Below are 23517 nucleotides of genomic sequence, written 5' to 3'. Positions count from 1 at the left end.
GGCGTTCCAGAAGCCGCAGGTGGGGGCATCTCTGACAGCCCTCAGTCTGGCCTAGGGTAGGGCTGCGGAGACGCGGGTGGAGCTCTGAGAACCCCCGGGAGCTCCGAAAGGGCCGAGAACGGGGATGGCAGGAAAACGAGTCCTAATCCCGAATAGGTCATTGCCCTTCTGGACCCGTTTCCTTTCTCTGTAGAATGGGGACGACTCCCTCTCGGGAAGGATTAAAGAGAACCGGCTTTTTGCGCATTTCACTTACGAACCGGAGGATTCCGAGCCGAGCACTTTCAAAGATTGCGTAGATAATTTTACTCTACCTCGTGACAGAAGTCTTTCTCAAAACAGCCCAATCCAGTCCCACCCTTCTGCCCCAAGGATGAAAACGGTTTTGATTTGGGCCTGAAGGCTCCATGAGAGAACTCGAGACCACTAAGGCCTTCCTTGACTCTGGCTCTTATATTACCACCACCTCTTCTTGGGATTTTCCTTGCCCACCTCTTTCCTGTTGACTAAGCCATTCCACCTGCATTTCACCAGGAAGGCTCACCGAGTTACTTGTGACTCGGCATGTAGGGGAACAGTAGGGACCTAAGAGCAGAGCAAGGCTCAGGTAGTGGCCCCCAGTTGAGCAAGACTCAATCTGAACTTGCAGCCTCAATCTGTGTTAGAGGACCATTTAAAAATAATAATAATCCTTTGTGGACCAATATTCACCTTGACTCTCATAGGGATTCTCCTGGTTTCCCTGCTGCAAAAAAGCAGGTAGGGCTCCTGCAGACCTTCGGTTGGGTGTGGCTTCAACAGGTGGAACAGCTCTCAAACCAGAGGCAGAAGTAGCTGGTCTGCCTGTACAGCCTCACAGTAACCCGGAAGCACCAGTCAATTCTAATCTTCGACTAAAACGTACTCCTCTATCCTGACTTTTTTTTTCTCTCCTGTGGGAGTGTGGATGTTTTTAGGAGGAGGTAAATCCCAGAAGGAAACAGTGCTGCAGGCTATCATAAACAGTGTTAGGGCAGATGACAGAGACCAGTATAACCTTGGAGATGACCAAGACGCAACCATAAAGCTTGGTTACTTTTCACTGGCTTGGTTACATCTCGGGGTTAAAAAAAAAAAGGAGTGGGGGTGGATCGGGGAATCTTAAAAGCAATGCAAAATAATTCTCCATACCAAATCTTAGAAGCTAACACATGGATGACTATGGTGAAAGGTAGAGAGGCATCAAGTAATGGATGGAAAGAGGCTATTTAATTAATGGTAATTTCTTCCCCTTTACAACACCATGACTTCTGGTTCTAAAAGATAAAGTAAAACTGTTTGCCTGTTCTTAAAGAGAGAGCCAAAAATAAGTGTGATCAGAATAGTTAACGAATTCTGATAGCGATAGAGATGGCGGTGACAATTCACAGGCAACTAACTGATAAAAGTTTTTATTTCACTTTTGAATTTTTACACTTTTCCTGATTATTCCATGTAAGGTGAAACTAGAACTGTTTAAAAGACATACACAAATCTAGTACATCAATAACCGGGGATTTTTCTTTTTTGCTATACTATTTTCACAACCACAGGTGTGCTTGCTAGGCAATATAACCATCACAGAAGCAAACGTTAGGCAGGATACTGGTAAAGAAAAACAAAGCAAGAAAGAGCTACCAGATATACAGACAGGCTGGGTTCCACATTCACTACTGCATTTTCAAGCGCCAAGTATTAACTGCACATTTTTTTCAGCTAGAAACACAGGGATTTTTTTGTTGTTGCTGTTTTCTTTTTTATTTGTTTTAAATCAGTGCATGAATTTTTCTTTTCTCATTTCAGCAGATGGACAAACAGATGGACTCTACAGCTACATGGAATGTTAAAGGTGGAGGGGTAAAACTTGAGACTGATAGGCCTGGCTATTCTTGGTTCTCTCCATTGCAGTGTCCATTGAACTTCCCTGCATTATAGGGTCTTGTTTAAACATGTGTGAGAACTGGGCTGGATGAGTACATTTGGGAGATCTGGTGATGGTACTAACAAGCATTATCAGGGCTGGCTACAATACAGGGAGAAATCGTGGATATTTAAAATACTTTTTTGATTCAAATCTTGGTACAACTGAAGAGCAACAACTGTGCTGAGAACTGGAGGACGACAGAGCTATGGTGCCAGAAGCTCTTCTCAACTATTTAAAGCAAGGCTTGTTCACCAAGTTGTTCACCAATGTCTCTCACCCCCTACCCATAAAGTACTAAAAAGAAAAAAAAAGGAAGAAAGTGGAAGGACAGAAATCTAAAGAAGGAAGAGAAAACCAAAGTCAACAGTCAAAAAGGACAGTGGTAAAGGTGGATTAAATTTCAAAATTTAAAAGGCCCGAGCTAGGAAGAACCCAAAGACTGGGTGAAAGGCAATCTCTACAGAATACTATTCTTAAAGATATTATCCAGGAAACAGATAAGGCCATTCATGAAACACACGGCTTCTTTTGTTCTTTAGTTCAGTGGTTACAAGGAAACAGACTACTACAGAAGCACAAGCTACAGATCGGTAACACACTGCTGTAGGAAAGAGGGTTTAGTCACATGCGTTATATGAGCACTAGACCTTTTTGCGCTGTCATAACCCAGTTATCTGCCACAAAGAATTTAAATTTCAGGCTTCGAGTTTCCTCAGAGGAAGATACTGTGGACATGTGTGGTCATGAACTTTTAAGTGACAATAGCCCAAACTGGTCAAGTGTCTATAAGCCCTGAACAAAAGGCAGAATTACTGTGAATTACCATAAATCTTGAACGCCAAATGATAGGCATCTCACTCCACGTCCCAGCATCACAATATAATCTCTATAACTTTCTGTACAACTTTACAATGGAATTGTATTTCAGTGACTATTCTGATATCAGATTGAACCTTCCAAAAAGTTACACATAATTCAGGTTTATTTTTTCTACCAGTAAGAGTTCTGCTAAATTACAAAACCCCATAATCACAGTGTTCAGTTTTAAAAAAAATTAAGCACACAGTAATCCTGTCAATGTTAATCAAAATCAAAACTTCAGAATGCCGTGGCATTTATGTGACCAATCTGAGTTTTAGATACAAACACCAGCTGTTTATTCCATGGACTATTTTTGCTAGGCTGAGGCTGTGAAAAATCGAAAGTCAACGTACATTTTTTTTTTTTTTTTTTTTTTTATCGCACAAAGGGATATATGTGGAGGATACAGAGTGATACTGAACAGATCACAAAGCGCGACAGACATTAGTTCTCTCCCTCTCCAGCATCTCCTTCATCCCCCTGGTTTTCCGACGTCCACAGCTGCAAGAGAGAAAAAAAAAAAAAAGAGCTGTAATCAAAGTAGGGGTACTAAAACTTAGGGAGGTAGTCCAGTCTGTATAATCTTATCTCACTCAACTGTTTGAAATTCTTCCTGTATTACTGCGGACAGTGATAACTACAAAGCCCAAAAGTTTAGCAATCAGTTATAATCAATTTAACAGTTAGTTAAATATTTTAACTATATTTAAGAGGGTACAAGTCCCTTCTTGAAACTTGGATAACAGTGAATTATAGGCTGGCTGGTTATTTCAGTCAGTTAGAGCATGGTGCTGGTAACACCAGAGTCCGGGGTTCAATCTCTGTAACCAGGCCAGCTGAAAAAAAAAAAAGTGAATTATTAAGTAAGTGAATAGAAAAGAGACTATAAATCCTGCAGAAGTAGTACTTACAGTGAGATTGTCCCTAAGTAACTGCATGATCAGGGTGCTATCTTTGTAAGACTCTTCATTCAGTGTATCCAATTCAGCAATCGCTTCATCAAATGCCTAAAACAAAGAACCTTTAGCAAAGAATTCACAAGTTCTCTGGAGTCAGTTTAGCCCAATTTTTTTTCTGCTAATAAGCGAATATAATTTTTCTTCTTGTACAGTACACTTTGGGGAACCTAGGCTATTACTACCTTGTTTGCTAATTGTTTCATAATGAATGTTTATAAAGTACCAACCAACAATGACAAAACAATGACAAAAATTCCTAGATAAGAACTTTGCTGTACTTAATAAGGAAGCAGTATTACTGTTACCCCTAGCACATTCATTCTAGCAAATTCACATAATTTTTTAATTACCAAAGACATCTAGTAATCCCTTTTTTATTACAGATTTAGAAAATAGTAATCCGTTTTTTCAAAATAAAAAAAAATTTTTTTTACTAAAACTCAAAAGGTCTGGATACAAGAGATAAAGAACAGTAAAGTTCACACCACTTAATCTGCTCTAAGTGATAAAACTTTGAGAATTCATTTCAGACACCTTTTCTGAATTAAAAAAAAAAATTTAAATAACAGTGTGCATGTTAAAAGACTCCAAAAATATGGAGAAAAGTCCAAAAGAAGATACGAGGTGATCCAGCACACAAAGAAAACATTATCTGATTTCTTTCATTTACACAGCCATAACCTCAAATCTTGGTACAAGGATGACAATATATAACCAAGATCGAAAGCTTGATGAGACACAACAAACACAACATTCACCTGGAATCTTCTACAACCACCCCCCCAAACAAAACAAAAATCAGCAGGAGATATTGGAAAGGAATCAAAGAGCAACAAGTCCGTATTTATTTCATAAAAGATATACTCCCACTCATACCAAAACTTCAAAAAAGTCCAAGACAATGAAGAGGTTCAGGAATAAAAAGAAGTTATTAGAAAGCACAAGCACTGTTTTACTATCATCAGAACCACACAGAGAGACGATCTTTCTCACCGTTTTTGCCAGGCTGCAGGCCTTTTCAGGAGAGTTTAGAATCTCATAATAAAAGACTGAGAAATTAAGAGCCAGGCCAAGTCGAATTGGATGTGTAGGCTGCATTTCTTTCTTACTAATTTCAAATGCTTCCTGGTAAGCCTGCTGGGAGTTTGACACAGTGGCTATAAGAAAGATGAAAAATATTAAAGACTGGGTTCTTTCATAAGTTGCATCACATATTGATCCACTATCAAATTATTTTACCAAACTGGGCCAGAGCACATAACCTATCAAATGCGGTATCAGTATCTTCACCACTCAATTAAACATTTATTAAATGTTTACTCTAAGCCAAATACTATTAATGCTTTTGGGGGGAAACAAACACAATTACGATGAAGTCTACTAAAGCACTTAAGAAATATAGACATAATCCTTTAAACAAGATAAAATGTGGAAAACAATATGCTCTAGTGGAAAGATCTTGGGCTTTATAGTCAATAGACCCAAACTTGAATTCCTAATTCTTATTCACTAGGTATGTGGCTTAGAGAAAGTAAAAATCTCCATGAGCCTTGGTTTCCTTATCAGAAAATTGGTCGGCTGCCACCTAAACTCGTATGGTGGTGTGAGAAATAAATGAGACTCTAAAGTACTTGGTACATAGTAGGCACTTAATAAGGTACGGCTATAATTATCACCATCACAATAATACAGATGTTAAAAAAAAATGCATCCCTATGGTTGTTTCACAACATCAAATATTTTAAAGTTTCACATCTAAATAGAAAGCTACCAAATAATCCTCAAGATAAAGATCTCTTCAAATGTACTATGCACTAAACTTTTAATGCCTCCATATTTGCCCCTTAGATACATTTTCATTTGTCAACCCCCATGACCCTGTTCATTACAATGCTATATAGTCTTTTAAATTCTGAGGACTGTGATGTTAGTGTCTATGGTGAACAGATGAAGCAAAACTGTTAAAGTCATTATGAAAGAAGACTGGCTCCACTATTGGTCAAATTTATTTTTTAAAATATTACTTACTTTGCTTATTGTCTCCAGAAGCCACCTCAGAAAGATACCTAAAATAATCTCCTTTCATTTTCAAGTAGAACACCTTACTTTCTGGTTGTGTAGCATTGGGAATAAGATATTTGTCCAACAGCTCCTAAAAAATGATTCACATTGTTAAGAATTTACAATTATTTACAAGATCTTAAACCTATGTTTGAAATTAAAGATACACACTACCACTTCTAAATAATTTTTTTGAAGATTTAAAAAAAATGTATTTTTCATCCAAGCTTCTAAATGTTGGTTAGCCCAGGTCATAACAGCTGATGTCTGTATTCTTCTGTTAAAAATCACTTTTACCATCCATATGGGGTTAATTAAACTATAGCCATACAAAGGAATGCTATGGAGGCCTTAAAATGATGCTGCAGAACTACACTGATAACACGGAAAAGCTCTCAAAAGAAATCTGAGTGAAAAAAAAAGCAGATTATAAATACCACAAGAATCCTATTTTAATATTAAAATATATATATGTGTGTGTACTTGCACACAAATACATAGGGGAAAAGCCTGGAAGAATTATGTTAATAATAGTTCTCTGCGTAACAGGATTGGAAGTAATTTTTACTTTCTTATTTATACTTTTCTGCCCTGTCCCCTACCCCCTTCTGTTTTAAAAACATAAACCTGTATAACTTCTGTTAATTAGAAAAGAAAAAAAAAACCTTTCCATTCTGGGAGGAAAAAGGCAATAATAGAGCAAAACTGCCAAGAACTGAGCTTAGAATCAATCTGGCCTGGGTAGAAATCCCTTTTCCGCTGCTTATGAGGGGTCTTCAAAAAGTACATGGAAAGATGTGTATTATCTTGTAATTCTATTTTTCCATGAACTTTTTAGAGTACTCTTGTACTACCTGTTTGCCCTTGGACAAATTACCTAATTACCCTGAGCCTGTTTCCTTGGCTATACAATGGAGGATTACAACAGCCACCTTCTAGTAGTTATGAGGACAAAAGAGCTAACGTACACAAAGCACTTAACATGTCGCCTGGCACATAGTAAGCGCTCAAAGAATAGCTAATACTATTATTAATAATAAATTCCTTTAAACATTTATGCTTACAACAAAAGTAGTTCTGAAGGAGTCCAAGCTTCGTATACAGAGCAATATTTTCGAAGAGTTGTTTTAGAATGTGGCATCCTGAAAAACTGGTTAAGAGGCAGTAAGTACCATGCTCTTCTTCAAATTCTTTCAGATGCTCTTAAAAGCTGGTCTACATTTCAGGAATTATTCAACTTTCTTGCCCTTGGAATGCATGCCATACTTCATCTGAATACCAGATGTACCTAACATTCAGGAATTAGTGCACCATTAACAAACCCCCAAATTACCAACAGGCAACAAATTTAGCCATGACACTCTTACACCATGAGTCTAATGAAGAGAGAAGCTGAATGCAAAGCTTAGTTATAAGGGGATTTAATCAATCAAAGTGAGAAGATGCAAGGGGCAGTAGTCATTTTAATATTCTTTGCAGACAGACAGGGTATATATAACTCCTTAAGGGTTAGGAAGGAGGAGTACTGTCTAATGGCTATATTGGTTTTCAAAAGAAAGGTATCATGGGCAGTAATTCGGAGAGGCAGCCAGCAGGGGAGGAGGTAGATCTACAAGTGTGAATTCCTTTTCCCTTCAAAGCAGCCCTTACCGTTCATTTTTACCTGATTTGACCTGGAAGAAAAAAAAAGTTCCCAGTGGGCTCAGGATGTGAGGGAAAGACATGATTTGTCCTATGATATGCACCCCTCCCATCCAACCCCACATTGTGGCCAGAGAGAACCAAACAACCATCTGGTTAAGGCTTATGTAAAACACAGGAGAGGAGAACATCCAAACCACTTCTGATTTGGCTTTGGAATACATGCTGAACTCAATGGATGTGCCTAACTTTCAGAAAAACAGTTCTTTACACTGTGAAGGAATGACGGGGGAGAGGCTGAAAGGCAGCTCAGCTTTTTGATCCTGCCTCTCCTACTGGAGATGACACTACTCAGACTAATATTTAGAATATTATTATACTATCTGTGGCTGCATCTATCTAATATCCTGTCTATCTGGCCTCAGTTTCTAAAGAAAATATGGAGGGATGTTGACTAAATGTTCCTGTTTTTCACAGTTCTTTTTGATAGGAGAGGAAAATCCCCCAGAAGTGATAAACAACTCTGATCAAGCAAAAGGTAAGAAAAAACACATGGTATGCTTAAAAATTAGTTGCAAATGGTTTGCAGCTTTCTAGTCTATCAGACACCTCTTCCTCATAAGCTGTTTTGAGAGTTTGTATTTGAACATTAAATTGATACTATTTAGAAATGATTGTTTAAAACAGAAGCACTGGCCTCTTACCAGAACATCATTGCAGATGTCCTGCAATTCCGCCTCTATCTTCTCCCGGTACTCTTTGCCCATCTGCTGCTTCTTCTCATTCCTCTCTGTTTTCTGTTCAATGCTGGAGATGACACGCCAGGAAGAACGACGGGCACCCACCACATTCTTGTAGGCGACAGAGAGCAGATTCCTCTCCTCGTTGGAGAGCTCGTGGCCCTGCTCCGTGACTGCCTTCATGGCTGCGGCCATGTCGTCATAGCGCTCAGCCTGCTCGGCGAGTTTGGCTTTCTGGACCAGCTCACTCTTATCCATGGTCATTCCCTGGAACAAGAGCAGGAGAAAAAGAAAGGAGCAAGCAAATGTCAGGCTTCAGGGCAGGAAACGCATGTGTGAATCTTCCTCCAGCCCATCTGGAAAGCAGCATATCTAAATGTGAAACATCTAGTTCCAGATGCCATCCACAATACTGATCGTGTATTGAGCACCTACAGGCTTAGGTATTTCACTAAGCCCTTTTATTATTTTAGTCAGTTGATTTTCCTAACAGTCCCACAGGGTAGGCATGTACACAACAACCCCTTCTCCTTTTTAGAGGTGAAGAAACGGAGGTTCAGAGGCAGCCAGTGATATGCCCAGAGCAACACTGCAGTAAATAGTAGATAGCCAGAACTCAAATTCAAGTGCATCTTGACTCTAGAGCTTTTGTTTTCTTCCACTATCCTAATCCACCTCCCCAACACATAAAAACTGCTTAATAACTATTTCTTTAGAAGTTTATGATAAATATATGTCCTTTACTTCTTTCAATAATTGTCTGGGGTTTTTTTTTTTTTAAATGACCTTAGTCCAAGCCCTGTAATACAGGAAGTCTTCTCTTCATTGCCCTGTAAGGAATTGCCTGGTTTTAACCACATCTGTTTTTTCCCATAGTATAGGGAAAAATACTTTAGGCATGATGATTACTTCAATCAATCTTGAAGCAAAAGATGATTTTAAATGATCTATTTGGCAGTACCCATTAAGCAGTAGGCACCTGAAAAATGGGAGCCATTATTATCATGTCTTCTGCAATTTGCTAACTTTGTTACAAGGACACACTGCAGAGGAAGAACATAAGCAAAGGGCAGGCAGACTTGGACTCTATCTAGCACTAGCTCTGCTACTTACAAGTGGCATGAACTCTGTTAAATCACTTAACCTGAGAGCTTCAGTTTCCTTACTGGAAAATAAGAACACTACCAACTCTCTTCATGGGGCTGTTGTGAGGAACAAATGACATAATGCATGTGGAGGCACTCTGAAAAGTTCAAAGCATTATTTACAAATACCAGGCACTAATTCTGTATATGGTATAGGTTGTAAGAGACAGGAGTATACAACAAGATGCACAGCAACAGAACTTCAAACCATAACTGAATTCATGTGAACCATCAGTGGGTGCATTTAAAAGTTTTTCTGAAATACACAAAAATCTTAGTGACTTCACTTTATCATTTATCAAATCCTTTATATACACCAATCAGTGAATACCTCTTAAATTATTCACCTCACCTTAGTCAATTCCCCACTACAATAATCACCATTTATAGAGTGCAGTAATTTTTGGATAATATATAGCTAAGAAATTATTTACTGAATAATGAGTTAGTTTTATGTACTGTTGGTTTAAATATGAATATATTCATCTGTGCCACACAGTGTTAACCTCTACTCACAAATAACTTTTGCTTCAAAAGTCATTGCTGTATTTCCAAGAAAAAATTTTTACAGGGCCCTATCACATGAAAAATGTTTTATTAGATGGAACACAATGATATAAGATACACTCAAAATCTAGGCAATTCAGGAGTAGTTGATTCTCCAGTTCAAAACTAATTTTTCTTCTTATCACTTATTATCTAAATTACATTCAAAGCTGTGTCCTATGTAAGGCTCACTAATTGTAAGTTTACACTCAGTGAAGTCTCACCTTGATCCATCTGATATCTTCACTCACAACACTAGAATGAGACTGCAGCAGAGACAGTAATCCTCACACAATATTCCACTTGCTCCCCTCTATTTCCCAGCACTCCCCACCCTCCAGCAGTTAAGAGGGGGTCCTGTGGTAGTTCTGTCATTGAAACAAAAACAGAAATGATGCTATTTCCAGGCTGAAACTGTGAAAATGCTATGTGTGGTTCCCCAGGATCTCTTCTCTTACAGCAGCCACCTAGATAGACGACCATGTATTCTAAATGTTACGGTCACAAAACAGTGGAATTTCTGTCTGCCTGAGACTCTGGGTGTCTGTGTAGTACAGAAATTTCTGTAAACCTGCATGGCCATGTGGTGTGAAAAAGAATCTTTCCTTGGGTTAAGCTATTGAGATGCTGGGGCTGTTTGTTACCGCAACACAACCTAGTCTACTCTAATATAAGTATATAAAAAATACTCTGTTTAGGGCCAACCCTGTGGCTCACTCGGGAGAGTGCGGTGCTGGGAGCGCCACACACACACACACACACACACACACACACACACACACACACACACACACACACACACACACACACACACACACACACACACACACACACACACACACACACACACACACACACACACACACACACACACACACACACACACACACACACACACACACACACACACACACACACACACACACACACACACACACAAAAATACTGTTTATCATCTTAAAATTAAAAACTCTCTTAGTTTGTCTTCCTTGATCATAAAGTCTTTGAGATCAGGACAATATCTCCATCATTAAATAACTTTACTTTACTGTTCCTAGAAGTGTCAAGCACAGTAGAAAAAAGCCAACATTCAATGACTTGACTAGCTTCAGAAAATTTCCAGTCTACAGACTAATGCAAAGTTAGAAGTGTATTAGAGGCCCACTTCAAAGTTCATAAATCAGCACCTCTAAACCTCTACCTATGGAAGATTTCAAATAATAAAGTGCTTGCCAAAAGCCAATTAAAAGCTAAGTCGTCCTATGCAGTATTATAATAGAGTAACAGAGAAATACAAAGTATTGACATTGCTAAACGATGCCACAAAACTCTTCACCCCTACAAGGCCCCCAAATTAAGTACTACCCCCTAGTTCTCTCCTTCCCAAGCATTAAAAATTAAATCACACTTCTTTGAAGAATCCTGACTACTCCCTGGGACCTCCCAAATGTCCACACCCTATTTCCTAAAATAAAATTTGGCCTTTCTGGTTTGGGGCCAACTGTTTCAAGCTTCTTTGGGATCATACAAGAGTTCTTAAGAGACAGCACCATCACAATACAGCCAAGACAGAATGCACGCCTTAAAAAAATCTGTATCCATTTATCTATCTGTTTTAAAACATTTTAATTACGTGCAGTACATACGCACAGTAACAACTTACAACAAACAAAATCCATAGCTAAAAGTGCTGATTGATGCCTACTGCTTACATAACTTTTGACTTATATAACATGGATTTTGAAGTAGCTAGACCAATTTCAACAGGAAATGGGTTACACAACACCCAGAAGTTTGGAGGAAGGCAGCAGACAAGGGAAAAATTAAATTGTCCCCGTTTCTACATCTATAATAAATCTCCCATCCATATTCTTTCCTTATTCCCACTGCTTTGACTCTCTCATTATCTCTAGCCCCCTTCACGTCTTTGCTATCAGACCCACCTTCTTAAAGCTCTGATCAAGTCATTTCCTGCTCAAAATTTTTTAAAGCTCCCTGCTGCCAACGGGGAACTTTGCCAACCTATCTTCCCAGACTTTTCCCACAACATGCCATCCATACAATAAGTACTTCTGCCAAAATGGTATTTTTTAGGGGGCAGGGGGGCAGTGCAGGGGGTGGTTGGTCAGTAAGGGGATCCGAACCCTTGAGCTTAGTATTGTAACACCACACTCTAACCAACTGACGTAAGCAGCTAGCCCCACAAAACGGTATTCTTACAAAGTGAGCTTTTCTGTCTTTGCTCACTAAGTCACTCCCTCAACCTGGAATGGCCTTTCCCATATACTCTGAATACAAAGTTCTTCAGTGCATGGCTCAAATGCGACCCACTCTATGAATCCTTTCTTAAGCTGCTAAGCCTGAACTATGTAATATGAGAGCTACATATTTGGCTATTCACTTGAAATTTGGCTAGTGCCACATGCTGAAATCACAATATTTTGGATTATAATGGGTTAAGTTAGAAAATTATTAAAACTAACTTCACTTTTTTTAAAAAACTTTTTAAATGTAGCTACCAGAGAAATTTAAATTATATATGGCTTGTATTGTTTCTATTGGACAGCACTGCTCTGAGATGAAAATACTCTCACAAAGCATTTCATCTCTACTTGTCTTAATATCTTATCACATTTCTTCACTACTAAAATTATTTGTATATATCTAAGGCCTTTCCCACCCCATAAGTTCCTTTAGGGTATATTTCCCACAGCATCCTGCACATAACTGGTATGAACAAATACCTGCTGAATCAATGAACAGATCCTGAAATGAAAGAATAAAACTGCAAACATGGTAGAGTTCTCTCTTTTCTCAATTAATTCAAAGCACCTCTTCCTCACAAGCACATTAAATCCTCATTACATTTGTACCTCATTCCTTGTACTTCTGCACCCTACTTCCTGCTTTTCCTAAACTACCTTTTAGACATGCCTTCACTCTTACTCAAAATTTTCACAATGCTTCTCTTTTGGCTACTCCATCAAATCTATACTCTACCTGGCTCTCAAAGTCCTTCATAACTTGGTTCCTCCTTACCTGTTAGGCTTTCTCATCCACTGTTCTCCACATGTCCCTTTCTCTGAGCCTGGATACCACTACATGCCCTATAAACACCATGCTCAACCATGCCTAAAACTGCTTTTGTATTCCCTTCATCTAGAATGCTCTCCTATTTACTTCTTGCCTATGTAAACCCTATCCATCCATCTAGGACTAGCAGGCCTTCCCTGGCTGCCCTAGCCCACATTGATCTACCCTGCCCATGACTCCAAATACACCTGTAGCCTATCACACAGTCTAGGGCTTCTTTATGCTATTCTATAGTACAGATGATGAGTACTGTACCATTAACAGTTTCACATGTGTGAAAGCTTCATGTTTTGTTTCACATTCAATGCCTAAAACCATGCTAAGTACAAAACTAATATTCAAATAAATATCTGTTAAGTTTCTCAACAAATCATTACTGGGAGAACACAAAGAACACAGGCTACCTATATGTGGTATGGCAGAAAGGCAACAGGACTATGTGTAAGAGTGCATTCTGCCACTACATAGCCATGTCAGCTTGTTAAATTTCAGTCTTCCAATCTATAAAATGAAGATAACAGATCTACCTCAGAAAAGTTGCTATGAAGAGGGGCAGGAAATTAAAGAATAGTAAATGTAGAAATGCACAGTGCAAAAACAAATTTGAAGTCCTATTACTACACTCACAGTACCTACAATTACTGTTTTAGCCCACAAAATGTGAGCTTGGATTTTTTTTAGTATACAACCCCATGAGAAGGAAAAGAGAAAGTAAAGGTTAATCTTGCACAGAAAGTGAATGTCAACATTCCTAGATAAGACTTCATTCTCAATATCCTCAAAGTGGATAGACATATTAACTGTAACTGACTTTTATTCATTAATCCTTAACTGGATCTTCTACAGATAACAAGTAGAGATGGTTTATAATCATGACCTAGTTTTCTTCTGAGACTCTGAATGAAGTTCCCATCATGAAAAATATCAGCAAGAGAGCCTTTATTTGACTCCTAAAAAGTTTCTAAGATTGCAGTCTCATCATTGGGCCTGGGCATCAACACAGCAGACAAGATCCCAGAACAAACTCATTAGAGTCTGGAGGGGGCCTACCCCTGCAGAAAGCCAAGAGATCTTCCCCATGCCGCACATTTTTCAGAAAGACACTGAAATGCTTGAAAATAGGAGTTCTGGTGCACAGCCACATGATGATGATGGGTATCAATCTGTTGTAAGCCACTGGGTGCAGCAAGTCAGTGGACCAGGAAGATTTGCTGGTAAAAGCAGCAACTGCTTAGTGAAAAACTGAAAATAATCTAAATATCCAACAATAGGGGGATGATTTTATAAAAAAGAGAGAGAGATGGTACAAGATTTCATGGCCACCAAAAGAAAAGATTTAATGTCATGGAAATATTTATTTAAGAGCTATGGCGGGGAGTAGGGGAGGAAGTTGCACAACAGTATTTCATTTTCGTAAAACATCCCCTGAAGAACATATAAACAAAAAGGTTAACACTAAACGGGTAAAGTGGTTATCTCTCCAGTGTATCTCTGGGTGATTACATTATTATAATCCTAATTTTCTTATCTTTTGCTTATTTTTTTGAATTTTCTTCAAGTATATATTACTTTTTAAAAATGTTTTGTGTTTTTATGAGAAAAAAAGGTTTTTAAGAAGAGAAGCCACTGGTGAACAGAAAGTTATGAAAAATAATTCTAAAGGAGCCCACAAATAATAGGATTTCCTTCAAATAAATGAAACCCTAAAGCAAATAATAAATGCTGAAACAAGAGTACCTATGAACCAGTTGAGTCTCCCTATCTCCAGTCTCTGCCTAACGAACATTTTTCTAGTCAGTGTCAAAATTTTGGGAAGTCATTCCATTTTCCAGTGGCCAGAACAGACATACAAGGATGGACAAAAATGACTATCGGTCTGGCCAGTTAGCTCAGGTGGTTAAGAGCTCGGTGTTACAACACTAAAGTCAAGGGTTTAGATCCGTGTACCAGCCAGCCATGAAGCATACAAAACAAATGACTATTACTAATCCATATTTTTTTTAAAAGGGGGGGTGCACTGCAAAGGAAGAGTTGAAAATGACAGCTGTGGCCTTTAGAGGCATCAACTTTCAGCTATGATTGTTTCCAAGGAAAAGAACACACTCAATTCTAAAATAATAAGCTTTAATTGAGTTTAATAATGTTAGAAATTCAAAATGAGGATTCCATTATTTATCATATGTCAGGAATTACCCAAGCTCTATATAAAACATATGGTGGGATCTGTTTTTAGGAAAGCTGTACATAAAACAAATCTGGGCTTCTAAAGAGAAGTTAAGGTTTTCTCCACATTTCCCTATTATAACTTCTCTGAATCTCAGTTTCCTCAATGTTAAAAGGAGACATTAATAGCCATCAAGTATGATAATGTACACAAAATGCTTATATAATGCTGGTCAGAATAAAGGCACATAGGCAAATATTCCTACTCTTAAGGTACTTCACAAAAATGTAATACATATAACCAACCTAATGTGTGTTGAAATAACTGCAAAATGAAAAAAATACTAGTATTTCCAGGAACTCTTTGGATTATTCACTGAGAGGAGTTCAAAAGAAATATAAGAAGTGTGGTCCTCCTCTGAGAGAGCAAAACGTTAATGGTAGGAACATAAAAAAGCAGTACATATTTAATTCCAGCAAATAGCTAGTGTTAGCAGGAAGAGCCATAGTTCGAAAGTGAGTGGGTCCTGATTCATTTTATGTGATAGCAGGGCTCCCTCTGTATAGGGAGAAAAAGGGAACTCCGGGTGGTAACAGGAACAACAGCTATCTGAATGAAGTGTATATTTTATCAATCCAGACAGAAGATACTGACAGGAACACATTAAAAATCTAGGCTCAGGGCCGAGCCCGTGGCGCACTCGGGAGAGTGCGGCGCTGGGAGCACAGCGACGCTCCCGCCGCGGGTTCGGATCTTAATAGGAATGGCCGGTGAGTACCGGTCACGAAAAAGACAAAAAAAAAAAAAAAAAAAAATCTAGGCTCAAATTGACTACAAATTCTGAATAGCATTCATAGATGTACCATTCCAGTTAGAACATCCACAGCACCATAAAGTAGAAGTTACAGTTTTGGAGTCACTCTGCTGAAGGAAAAACAGATGCCAAGCTACTGCAGGAGGGACTGAGAAAGTCAGTGGGACCAGGTGGTTAGTGGGTGTTATCCAGAAAAAGTTAAGTACTCCTGGCTCTCAAAGAAAACTACTCACTGAACAACACCCACTCTAAAAATGTCTGTGTGCCATTCTACACACAGAATTTAGAGTTCTGTAATAAATTTAATCTCATTCAAACATTTGCAGGTTCTTTGTTAGAAAACGAGACACTGCATATCTGAAATGCAAAGTCATAAGCACTATTGTCCACTCAACACTGAATTGTGGAGGGAAATTGTACCTCTACTTCAAAATCCCTTCCCTCTTTCACATCTGTTGTTGAATAACGTTGCTAATTACATCCAATTAGCCAAGATTTAATTTAAAACAGTACAGTGTTAAATGATATGCCCAAGATCACACAATGTGAATCAACAGCAGATATAACAATAAATTGATCTCTTGGCTTTAAGTGATCAATCCAAGAAGACAATATGCTAATTCAGATCAATAAAGACAGCCCGGTTTGTTCACCTTGTGAATAGGTTTTAAAAGTTTTGGGTCCACCAACATAATGAAGCCACCCAGTACAACTTACCAGTACAACACACCAACTCCATAGGTTACCTGACCTCTGTGAGATTCATCCGTAAGATAGGCAAGTCTACTTAATAAGGTTCTTATAAGGAGTAAATTTGTTCGTGATACAAAACATTTAGCACAGTCTCTGCATGTCTTAAGGACTCAAACAAATGGTAGCCACTGTATATTCCACACAAAAATTAACAAACGAATGGCCAGCCTGTGAAGGGACACTTAATAGGAATCTCATTTCTTTTAAATCTAGATTGCTTTCTTTAAAGACTTTTAGTTGGTAAGAACACAGCCTTGTAACACCAAGGTCAAGGGTTTCGATCCCCATACCAGCCAGCCAACAACAACAAAAAATAAAGACTTTTAAAAGAAAGGCATATGTTAATTTAACTATGCCTATTTCTTTCTTTTTTTTTTTTTTTTAAAAGATGACCGGTAAGGGGATCTTAACCCTTGACTTGGTGTTGTCAGCACCACGCTCAGCCAGTGAGCGAACCGGCCATCCGTATATGGGATCCGAACCCGGGGCCTTGGTGTTATCAGCACCGCACTCTCCCGAGTGAGCCACGGGCCGGCCCCATTAACTATGCCTATTTCTAAAACAGCACTTAGCACAGTTCACTGTAAAGGTCTTTGTTGGCTCCCACTCTAGATTGTGAGGTTAAAGTAGGAATCTAGACTTTCATCTTTGGACACCTACTGTGTAGCACAATGCCTACCACAATGAATAAAACTACCTGATCAATTGATGAATTTTTTAATAGTGAACAAGCTGTTATTTCCAGTGTGGAGAGAGGTATGTAGACCACTTCTGACCTATAAAATACAGACTACTTTTTGAAAAGAGCCATCTCAGCTCTAATCAGGAGTCAAGAATATGCTTTTTGACTAATATTTTTCAACTACTACATTATAATCTATAGATTCAAACTGAGTTTCAACAAGCCCTTGGAATATTCTCTGTCCATCTCTACCATTCAAAAGTCCAATCAATTAGCTATACAAAAACCCAAACCAGATAACTTGTTTAGTAAATAACCAGCATTTATGGTCTGCCTAGATGTGCAAAGCACTTAGGGATTTACATCAACTCATTTAATTCTAAGTATCATATGAGGTAGGAGACACTGCCCCCTTTTACACATGTAAAGAGTAACTTGCTCAGGGTCACACAGCTATATATGGCAGGGCTAGGATCTAAACCAACATTAATTTTAAAATTAATGCTCTTTCCTTGATGTAGTACTATCTCCTAAAGACCAATTCTAATTCCCAATGCTTACTTAAGAAAGAGACAGAATTGTCAATTTTTTGAATACCCATACAAGGTTATTACAGTGAGGCTTTAGCAGTGGCTTTATTAAGCTAATGTATCTAGCTTTAAAAATCAAAATTAAGTTAAAAAGTAAAAACAGCATATGTCAAAAACTCATCAAACTGTCAAACAAACTGTCTGGTAAGACTCTCATCTGAGGGCAAACAATAACAATGAACAGGGCTCACATCTACTTAATTGTAGCCTCAACCTCTGTCCTGTTCAAGGCCATTCAGAAATAACTTTTCTTGTTGGGTCTCTTAGGGAAAACAATAAAATAAACTAACCAGTACAGGAAAAACTTACATAACAAAGAACTGCCCAGAACTAAAAAAGAAAAAAAAAAAAGGCAACTAACCTACAATCTGCTGGGAATGGACTGGTTCTCTTGAGGCCATCAACCATGCTCATCTCATTACAAGTATGAAGAACACATAACTATGCCTCTATCAGAAGATCTCAGTAGAGAAAGCAGTAACATGATTGCCTTTCAGCACACATATCACAAAATAGAAAGTACTTTTAGACTATTTCTTCTCTTTAAATATTCCCTTTAGAAAAATCCCCTCAGAATCCAGCTCCAACTGTTAGTTTCTCCATCATGACATACAGATGATATTCATGTAGAGAACAAGATGGTTCTCAAGCTTAAAAGTTGCTATTATAGAACTATAATTTCTTGCCCCCTAACTAGTGTTAACTAGCATCTCTCTCTAGAAAAATATAGGAACCCAAAAACTTAAAATTCCCTTTATAAGGAAATTTTAGTTCATTCTCTAAGGTATCCTCATTAAAAGAAAAACTGCTTAGTTTGATGCCACTGAAAGAGCAGGTAGAATAACAGGATGTTATAATTTACAATTTTTTCTCTCTACTTATGTAGATGATCTATTGCCTAATCTCCTCCTCCTCAACAAAATATGGAAAATCTAAAAATCTACAGAAAAAGAAGTATGATTAACAAAAATTAATGACGGTCATGACCAAATTCTATTAGATGATGAATCTAGGATTATGTGCCACAAAGTAACTGATGAACTTTCTCCCTAGTATGAAGCAAGTACTAGAAAAACTGGATTTTTTTTACAAGCTTCCTGATGCACACCAGCAGCACCATCCCTACAGGCCAGAACAGATATATTCCCCCCCAATAAATTACATTATATCTATCTTCAAAAATAGCTAAAATTCCTGTTGAAACACATTTATTTTAATAGGATATGGGTAAAGAAAAATTAAGAACTAAATTGTAGGTCTGGCCTGTTAGCTCAGTTGGTTAGAGCATGGTGCTTATAACACCAAGGTCCGGGGTTTGACCCCTGTACCAGCTGCCCCCCCCAAAAAAACTAAATGGTGTTCATGTAAAAGATACACGAATTGTGTTGTTTTACCACAAATAGAAATCTGTATCATTCCTTCACCTGGGTTTGATTCCTGGTTCCATCACTTTTTGCTCTCCATGTGTAGGTGTCTCTCCTTGGAAAAATTACTCTTCTCTGTGCCTCTGTTTTGCCATCTGTAAAATGGGGCTAACAGTACTTACCTCTCATTGGTTGTTGAGGTAAAATATGTAAAATGCTTAGAAAAAAGCCTGGCACATAGTAAGTGTTGTAAGTAGTAGCTATTATTACTATTATAGACTAATTGTTTGATGCTGCTACCTCATCAGCTGGTGAATAAATCACAAATGAATGGACTCTATATACCTGTCTATGCTATATAACATATATGCTATGTCTAATCTATGTATGTGTATATTCATGCATACAGTCAAAAACATTTATTAAACACCTCCCATATCCCAGATGCTTATTTTAATTATTGCTTTTGTCACACCAACACATCAAAGACTGCATTACCACTTGCACTGTACAGATAAGAAAATGACTCAGAAAAACTGGATATGCTATATGCAAAATAAAGTTCTATAACAATACATCATTTTTTTTAAAGCAACATGTGTACAAAGCAGGACTGGGTCTCTTCAGAATGTAATTGGATTAAAAAAAAAAAGGAAACCATTAATAGTGAACTCTGTGATTAAAAAACAAAACCCAAAGCTGTGTTTAACAATTTACAATTTGTAAGAGGACCTCATGACAACTCTGGAGACAGGGAAACTAAGAACCAGAGATTAATTAACATACTGAGGACCACACAGCTAGAAAGTACTGCAGGCGAGATCTGAATCAAATTTACTTGATTCCAAGTCCAGTGCTCTTTCTGTTTCTGTATCCACAGACAAATGGGCAAAATGCACTCTTTGCAGTAGCCCAAATCTCTGGAGACTTTACCTGAGGAACTGTCATCATAGGAATTTGCTCAGCTTGGTTTTAAAGACGTTGCCTCCCTGATCTGTAGAGCTCCAATTCTAAAATGGCTTCAACATAACACAAGCACTGCATGATGGGAAACGTACAGAAGATTATAGGGTAGAAGCCATAACCCTGACAGTCCATAAATATTTGCTACTGATGAATGAGGATACTCAACCTAAAACTAGGTGTGTGGTCCAAGCCAAATCACCTCATTTCTCATAAAGACTTCATCTGTAAGATAGGTGAATGGTTTCTCATCTCATTGAGGGAGAGGCTAGGAAAGTAATTCGGCAGTTGCTACTGGATTATTAGTCTTCCATTTTGAAGGCCAGGCTTAAAATCCTAACCTGGGCTCAGTAAAATTATCCATTTTTACATTCACCACGCTGTGTGCTGCTAAGAACATGGATCCAAGAAAAATGAGAGCTCAGACAACTAAGATGTCCCTAAGTAAGAAACGAGAAGCAGTCAAGAAGAAATTCACTAAGAATCAAGTAATATTTATCCATACAAATTTTCAACAGGAAAATGCAAAAAGCTGAGTAGCCACGTCCAGTTCTATACACTGCATATGTGTGTGGTTTCACACGAACAGATGAAACAATGAGAAGTGAAGACAATTTTCATATCCTTGTAAGTGCTTCACCTTTCTGTTTTGGCTCCTGTGGCCAGCTGATTTTAAATGTTCATAACATCTTGCCAAATTCCATCTCCCACACAGGGCAAGTAAAATCAGAGCCTGATGCTATCTAGCCTTACCAAAGAGAAATGCAGTGAAGGCAAAGACAAGAGACATGCATTTTTACAGAAAGGTTGGCAAATTGTCTTACCAATGCTGCCACCTTTGAAAACCACATTACATGCGAGTTCTCCATTTGCAATAGACAAAGATATACTTACCTTCTGAAGAAAAGGGGTCCAAATTGCTCCCACCCTTTCCCCATCAGCAGGAAGGTCAACAGGCAAATTTCAGACCAAATAACGTGCCAACACACAGTATGGGGGAATTTGGGGCGAGGACACAAAAGATTCTGGCATTAAACGACGGTAAATTTCATCGGAAAATATTCCGATTCTCAGCCTCTGATAGTTTCTTCCTGGGGATCCGACCTCAGTAACCGGTTTCAACAAATGAATTTTCTTAATTCGAGCCTCAACCCTGTTCTTCCCAGGAAATCTCAGGTCCTGCCAGGCTCCATAACCAGTGGACGATGATGAAATATGGCTTTACTGCAAAGTGGGAGGGGGTGTACCCCCTGCTGTCTCCCAAGGTTAGACCCCCTTACTCATCCAGGGGGAGTCAAGCAGGGGCACGGAGCTCGAAAACTAACCTTCATTCGTTAAATTTTAATTTTTAGAAACCGGAAAGCACGGAGTAGGGGTGACAGGGCTGAAAGGGACGGTCCTCACCGACCAAGGCGCAGGGAGGAGCCGTGCGGGGATCGGAGCTAGGTAGTGAGAGAGGGTCCGGGGTCCACAGATCGACCGTCCTTTTGGGCGCGGTATGGAGCCGCACCCTGCCCTGAGATCAGGGCCGCAGGCAGCGAGGGAGGCCCGGGCCTCCCCCAGAGGCGAAAGGCCCGGCCCCGGAAACAGGGAGGGGCCGCGGCAATGCCGGGCCCGCGCCGCAGGCGGCCGCGCGGGCCGAGAATATGCGCCTCTACCCTGGCACCCACCCGCGGGGCCACCGTAGTCGCCACCGCCGCAGAGGGGCTTCAAACTTGGGCCCCCGGGGGCCCCCGGCGGGCCCCGCGCCGCACTCACCGTGGGAGGGCTGCAGGGGGCAAAGACGCTTCCGAGCGAAGCTCCAAGCGCGGCGACCGCTTCCTTCCCAAGCCCACTCTTCAGGCGCAGCGGCGGCGGCTGCAGTGGCGGCTGCAGTGGCGGCGGTGGCAACAGATACCCCGGCTCCAGAATCAGCGGCGGCGGTGGCGGCAGCTCCACTTCCGCTCCGGACACCACTTCCGCTCAGGCTCAAGTCCCGCCCCATTCCCCGCTGCGCCCGGCGCCGTCTCCTCATTGGGCAAGAGGGTTACGGGGTTTCCCCGTCCGCCAGAGAGGGGCGCTGACGGGAGGGAGGAGGGAGAGCGAAAGACCTGGATGCGGCGGACTGGGGAGGGAGCGTGGAGGAGGCGGGCGATGCGAAATGGAAGGAAATGGGGTGGGGGAGCGGGAATAAGGGTGGGAGGAGAGAGGGCGGGGCTGGGGTCGGGGTGGTGGTCAAGAAATGGGATGTGCGGGAACTGGAGGACTGGGAGAGAGGTTTGGGGTGGGATGGAACGTGGGCCTGAGGGGCAGGGTTCCCGCGCTGCCTAGGCGAGGGTCATTGGTTTCCATCCCACCCCACCCCGAGAGTAACCCTCACGGAGTCATCGGAGGCCAAAGTCGATCTCCTTTTGCTGTGTGCTTTTGGGAATACCGGACCTAGGGAAGGACAGAAATCGCTCAGTCTTAAATGTTCACCTAGGTCTCCTTCCAGTCATTCAAGGTACTTTCTCTTTCCTCCTCTCCTAGACAGAAGAGGCCACGTGGAATGCCAGGAGTCTAAGGTCTTTTCCAAAAACCTGTGTACATGATCTCTTCATTGAGATACTCCTTCCCAAGGCTCAGAGAAGAAGCTTCAGGAAAGGAAGCAGGCCTCCAAGGCCCCCTGCTCACCAATACCAATATTCTACTCCTCTCAAGGCAGTTGACTTTCAAACCCAGTCCTTCAAAATGTCTTTCACATTCACTCCCTCTCTTTCATTCATTCTTTCTTCAAATATTGAGCAGACTTTCTGCTTAGTGCTGGAGACACAGCAATGAACAAGACAGATGGAGCCCTGCTGTCTTGGAGTTTACAATCTGGTAGAGAAAGAACAAAGTAAATAGGCCTTTGTCATCTCTCCTTTATCCTTACTTAGCTTAATGATAGCTTTCTAATTCATCATCCTACTTTCAATCCTGTCCCCATCAACTGCCAAGTGATCTTTTAAAAATGCCATTCTAATTGTGTCTGTTCTTGCTTAAATCCTTTGGTGATCTCTCAGACCTAGAAGACATGTTTCTTGAGTGTGACAATGTTCAAGGTACGCCAGAAGCTGCCCTTACCCCTCATCCATTACTTGCTATTTCTCCCCCATCATAAATACCACAATTCAATTGGATGATTCCTTATCCTCCCAATATGCCATTTCTGAACAGTTTGAGTTAGTTGCCAATATTT

The 23517-nt window shown here is 39.9% G+C and overlaps 1 protein-coding gene across 1 annotated transcript; it reads right to left on the bottom strand.

Annotated features, from left to right (window-relative positions):
• Positions 1-1447: 1447 nt before the first annotated feature.
• On the bottom strand, positions 1448-22260 carry YWHAB (tyrosine 3-monooxygenase/tryptophan 5-monooxygenase activation protein beta). Its single transcript, XM_063097773.1, has 6 exons — positions 22077-22260; positions 8169-8471; positions 5791-5914; positions 4756-4919; positions 3715-3810; positions 1448-3304 (listed from the first exon to the last, which is right to left on the bottom strand). The coding sequence occupies exons 2-6, from the start codon at positions 8466-8468 to the stop codon at positions 3248-3250; spliced, it is 741 nt and encodes a 246-aa protein (XP_062953843.1). The 5' UTR covers positions 8469-8471; positions 22077-22260; the 3' UTR covers positions 1448-3247.
• Between the last annotated feature and the right edge of the window lie 1257 nt (positions 22261-23517).

Source organism: Cynocephalus volans, chromosome 1, assembly GCF_027409185.1.
Source record: "Cynocephalus volans isolate mCynVol1 chromosome 1, mCynVol1.pri, whole genome shotgun sequence".
Taxonomy (NCBI): Eukaryota; Metazoa; Chordata; class Mammalia; order Dermoptera; family Cynocephalidae; genus Cynocephalus; species Cynocephalus volans.
The sequence above is the reverse complement of the archived record's forward strand: the minus strand, read 5'-3'. Positions and strand labels throughout refer to the sequence as shown.

Bases quoted from the DNA above. Each gene is read 5' to 3' on its own strand.
- YWHAB (XM_063097773.1), bottom strand. From the start codon at position 8,468: ATGACCATGGATAAGAGTGAGCTGGTCCAGAAAGCCAAACTCGCCGAG. The intron at 4,920-5,790 runs GTAAGTAATATT...TCTTTCTTATAG, and splicing joins TTCTGGAGACAATAAGCAAA to CCACTGTGTCAAACTCCCAG. The intron at 3,811-4,755 runs GTGAGAAAGATC...TCTTTGTTTTAG, and splicing joins CCTGCAGCCTGGCAAAAACG to GCATTTGATGAAGCGATTGC.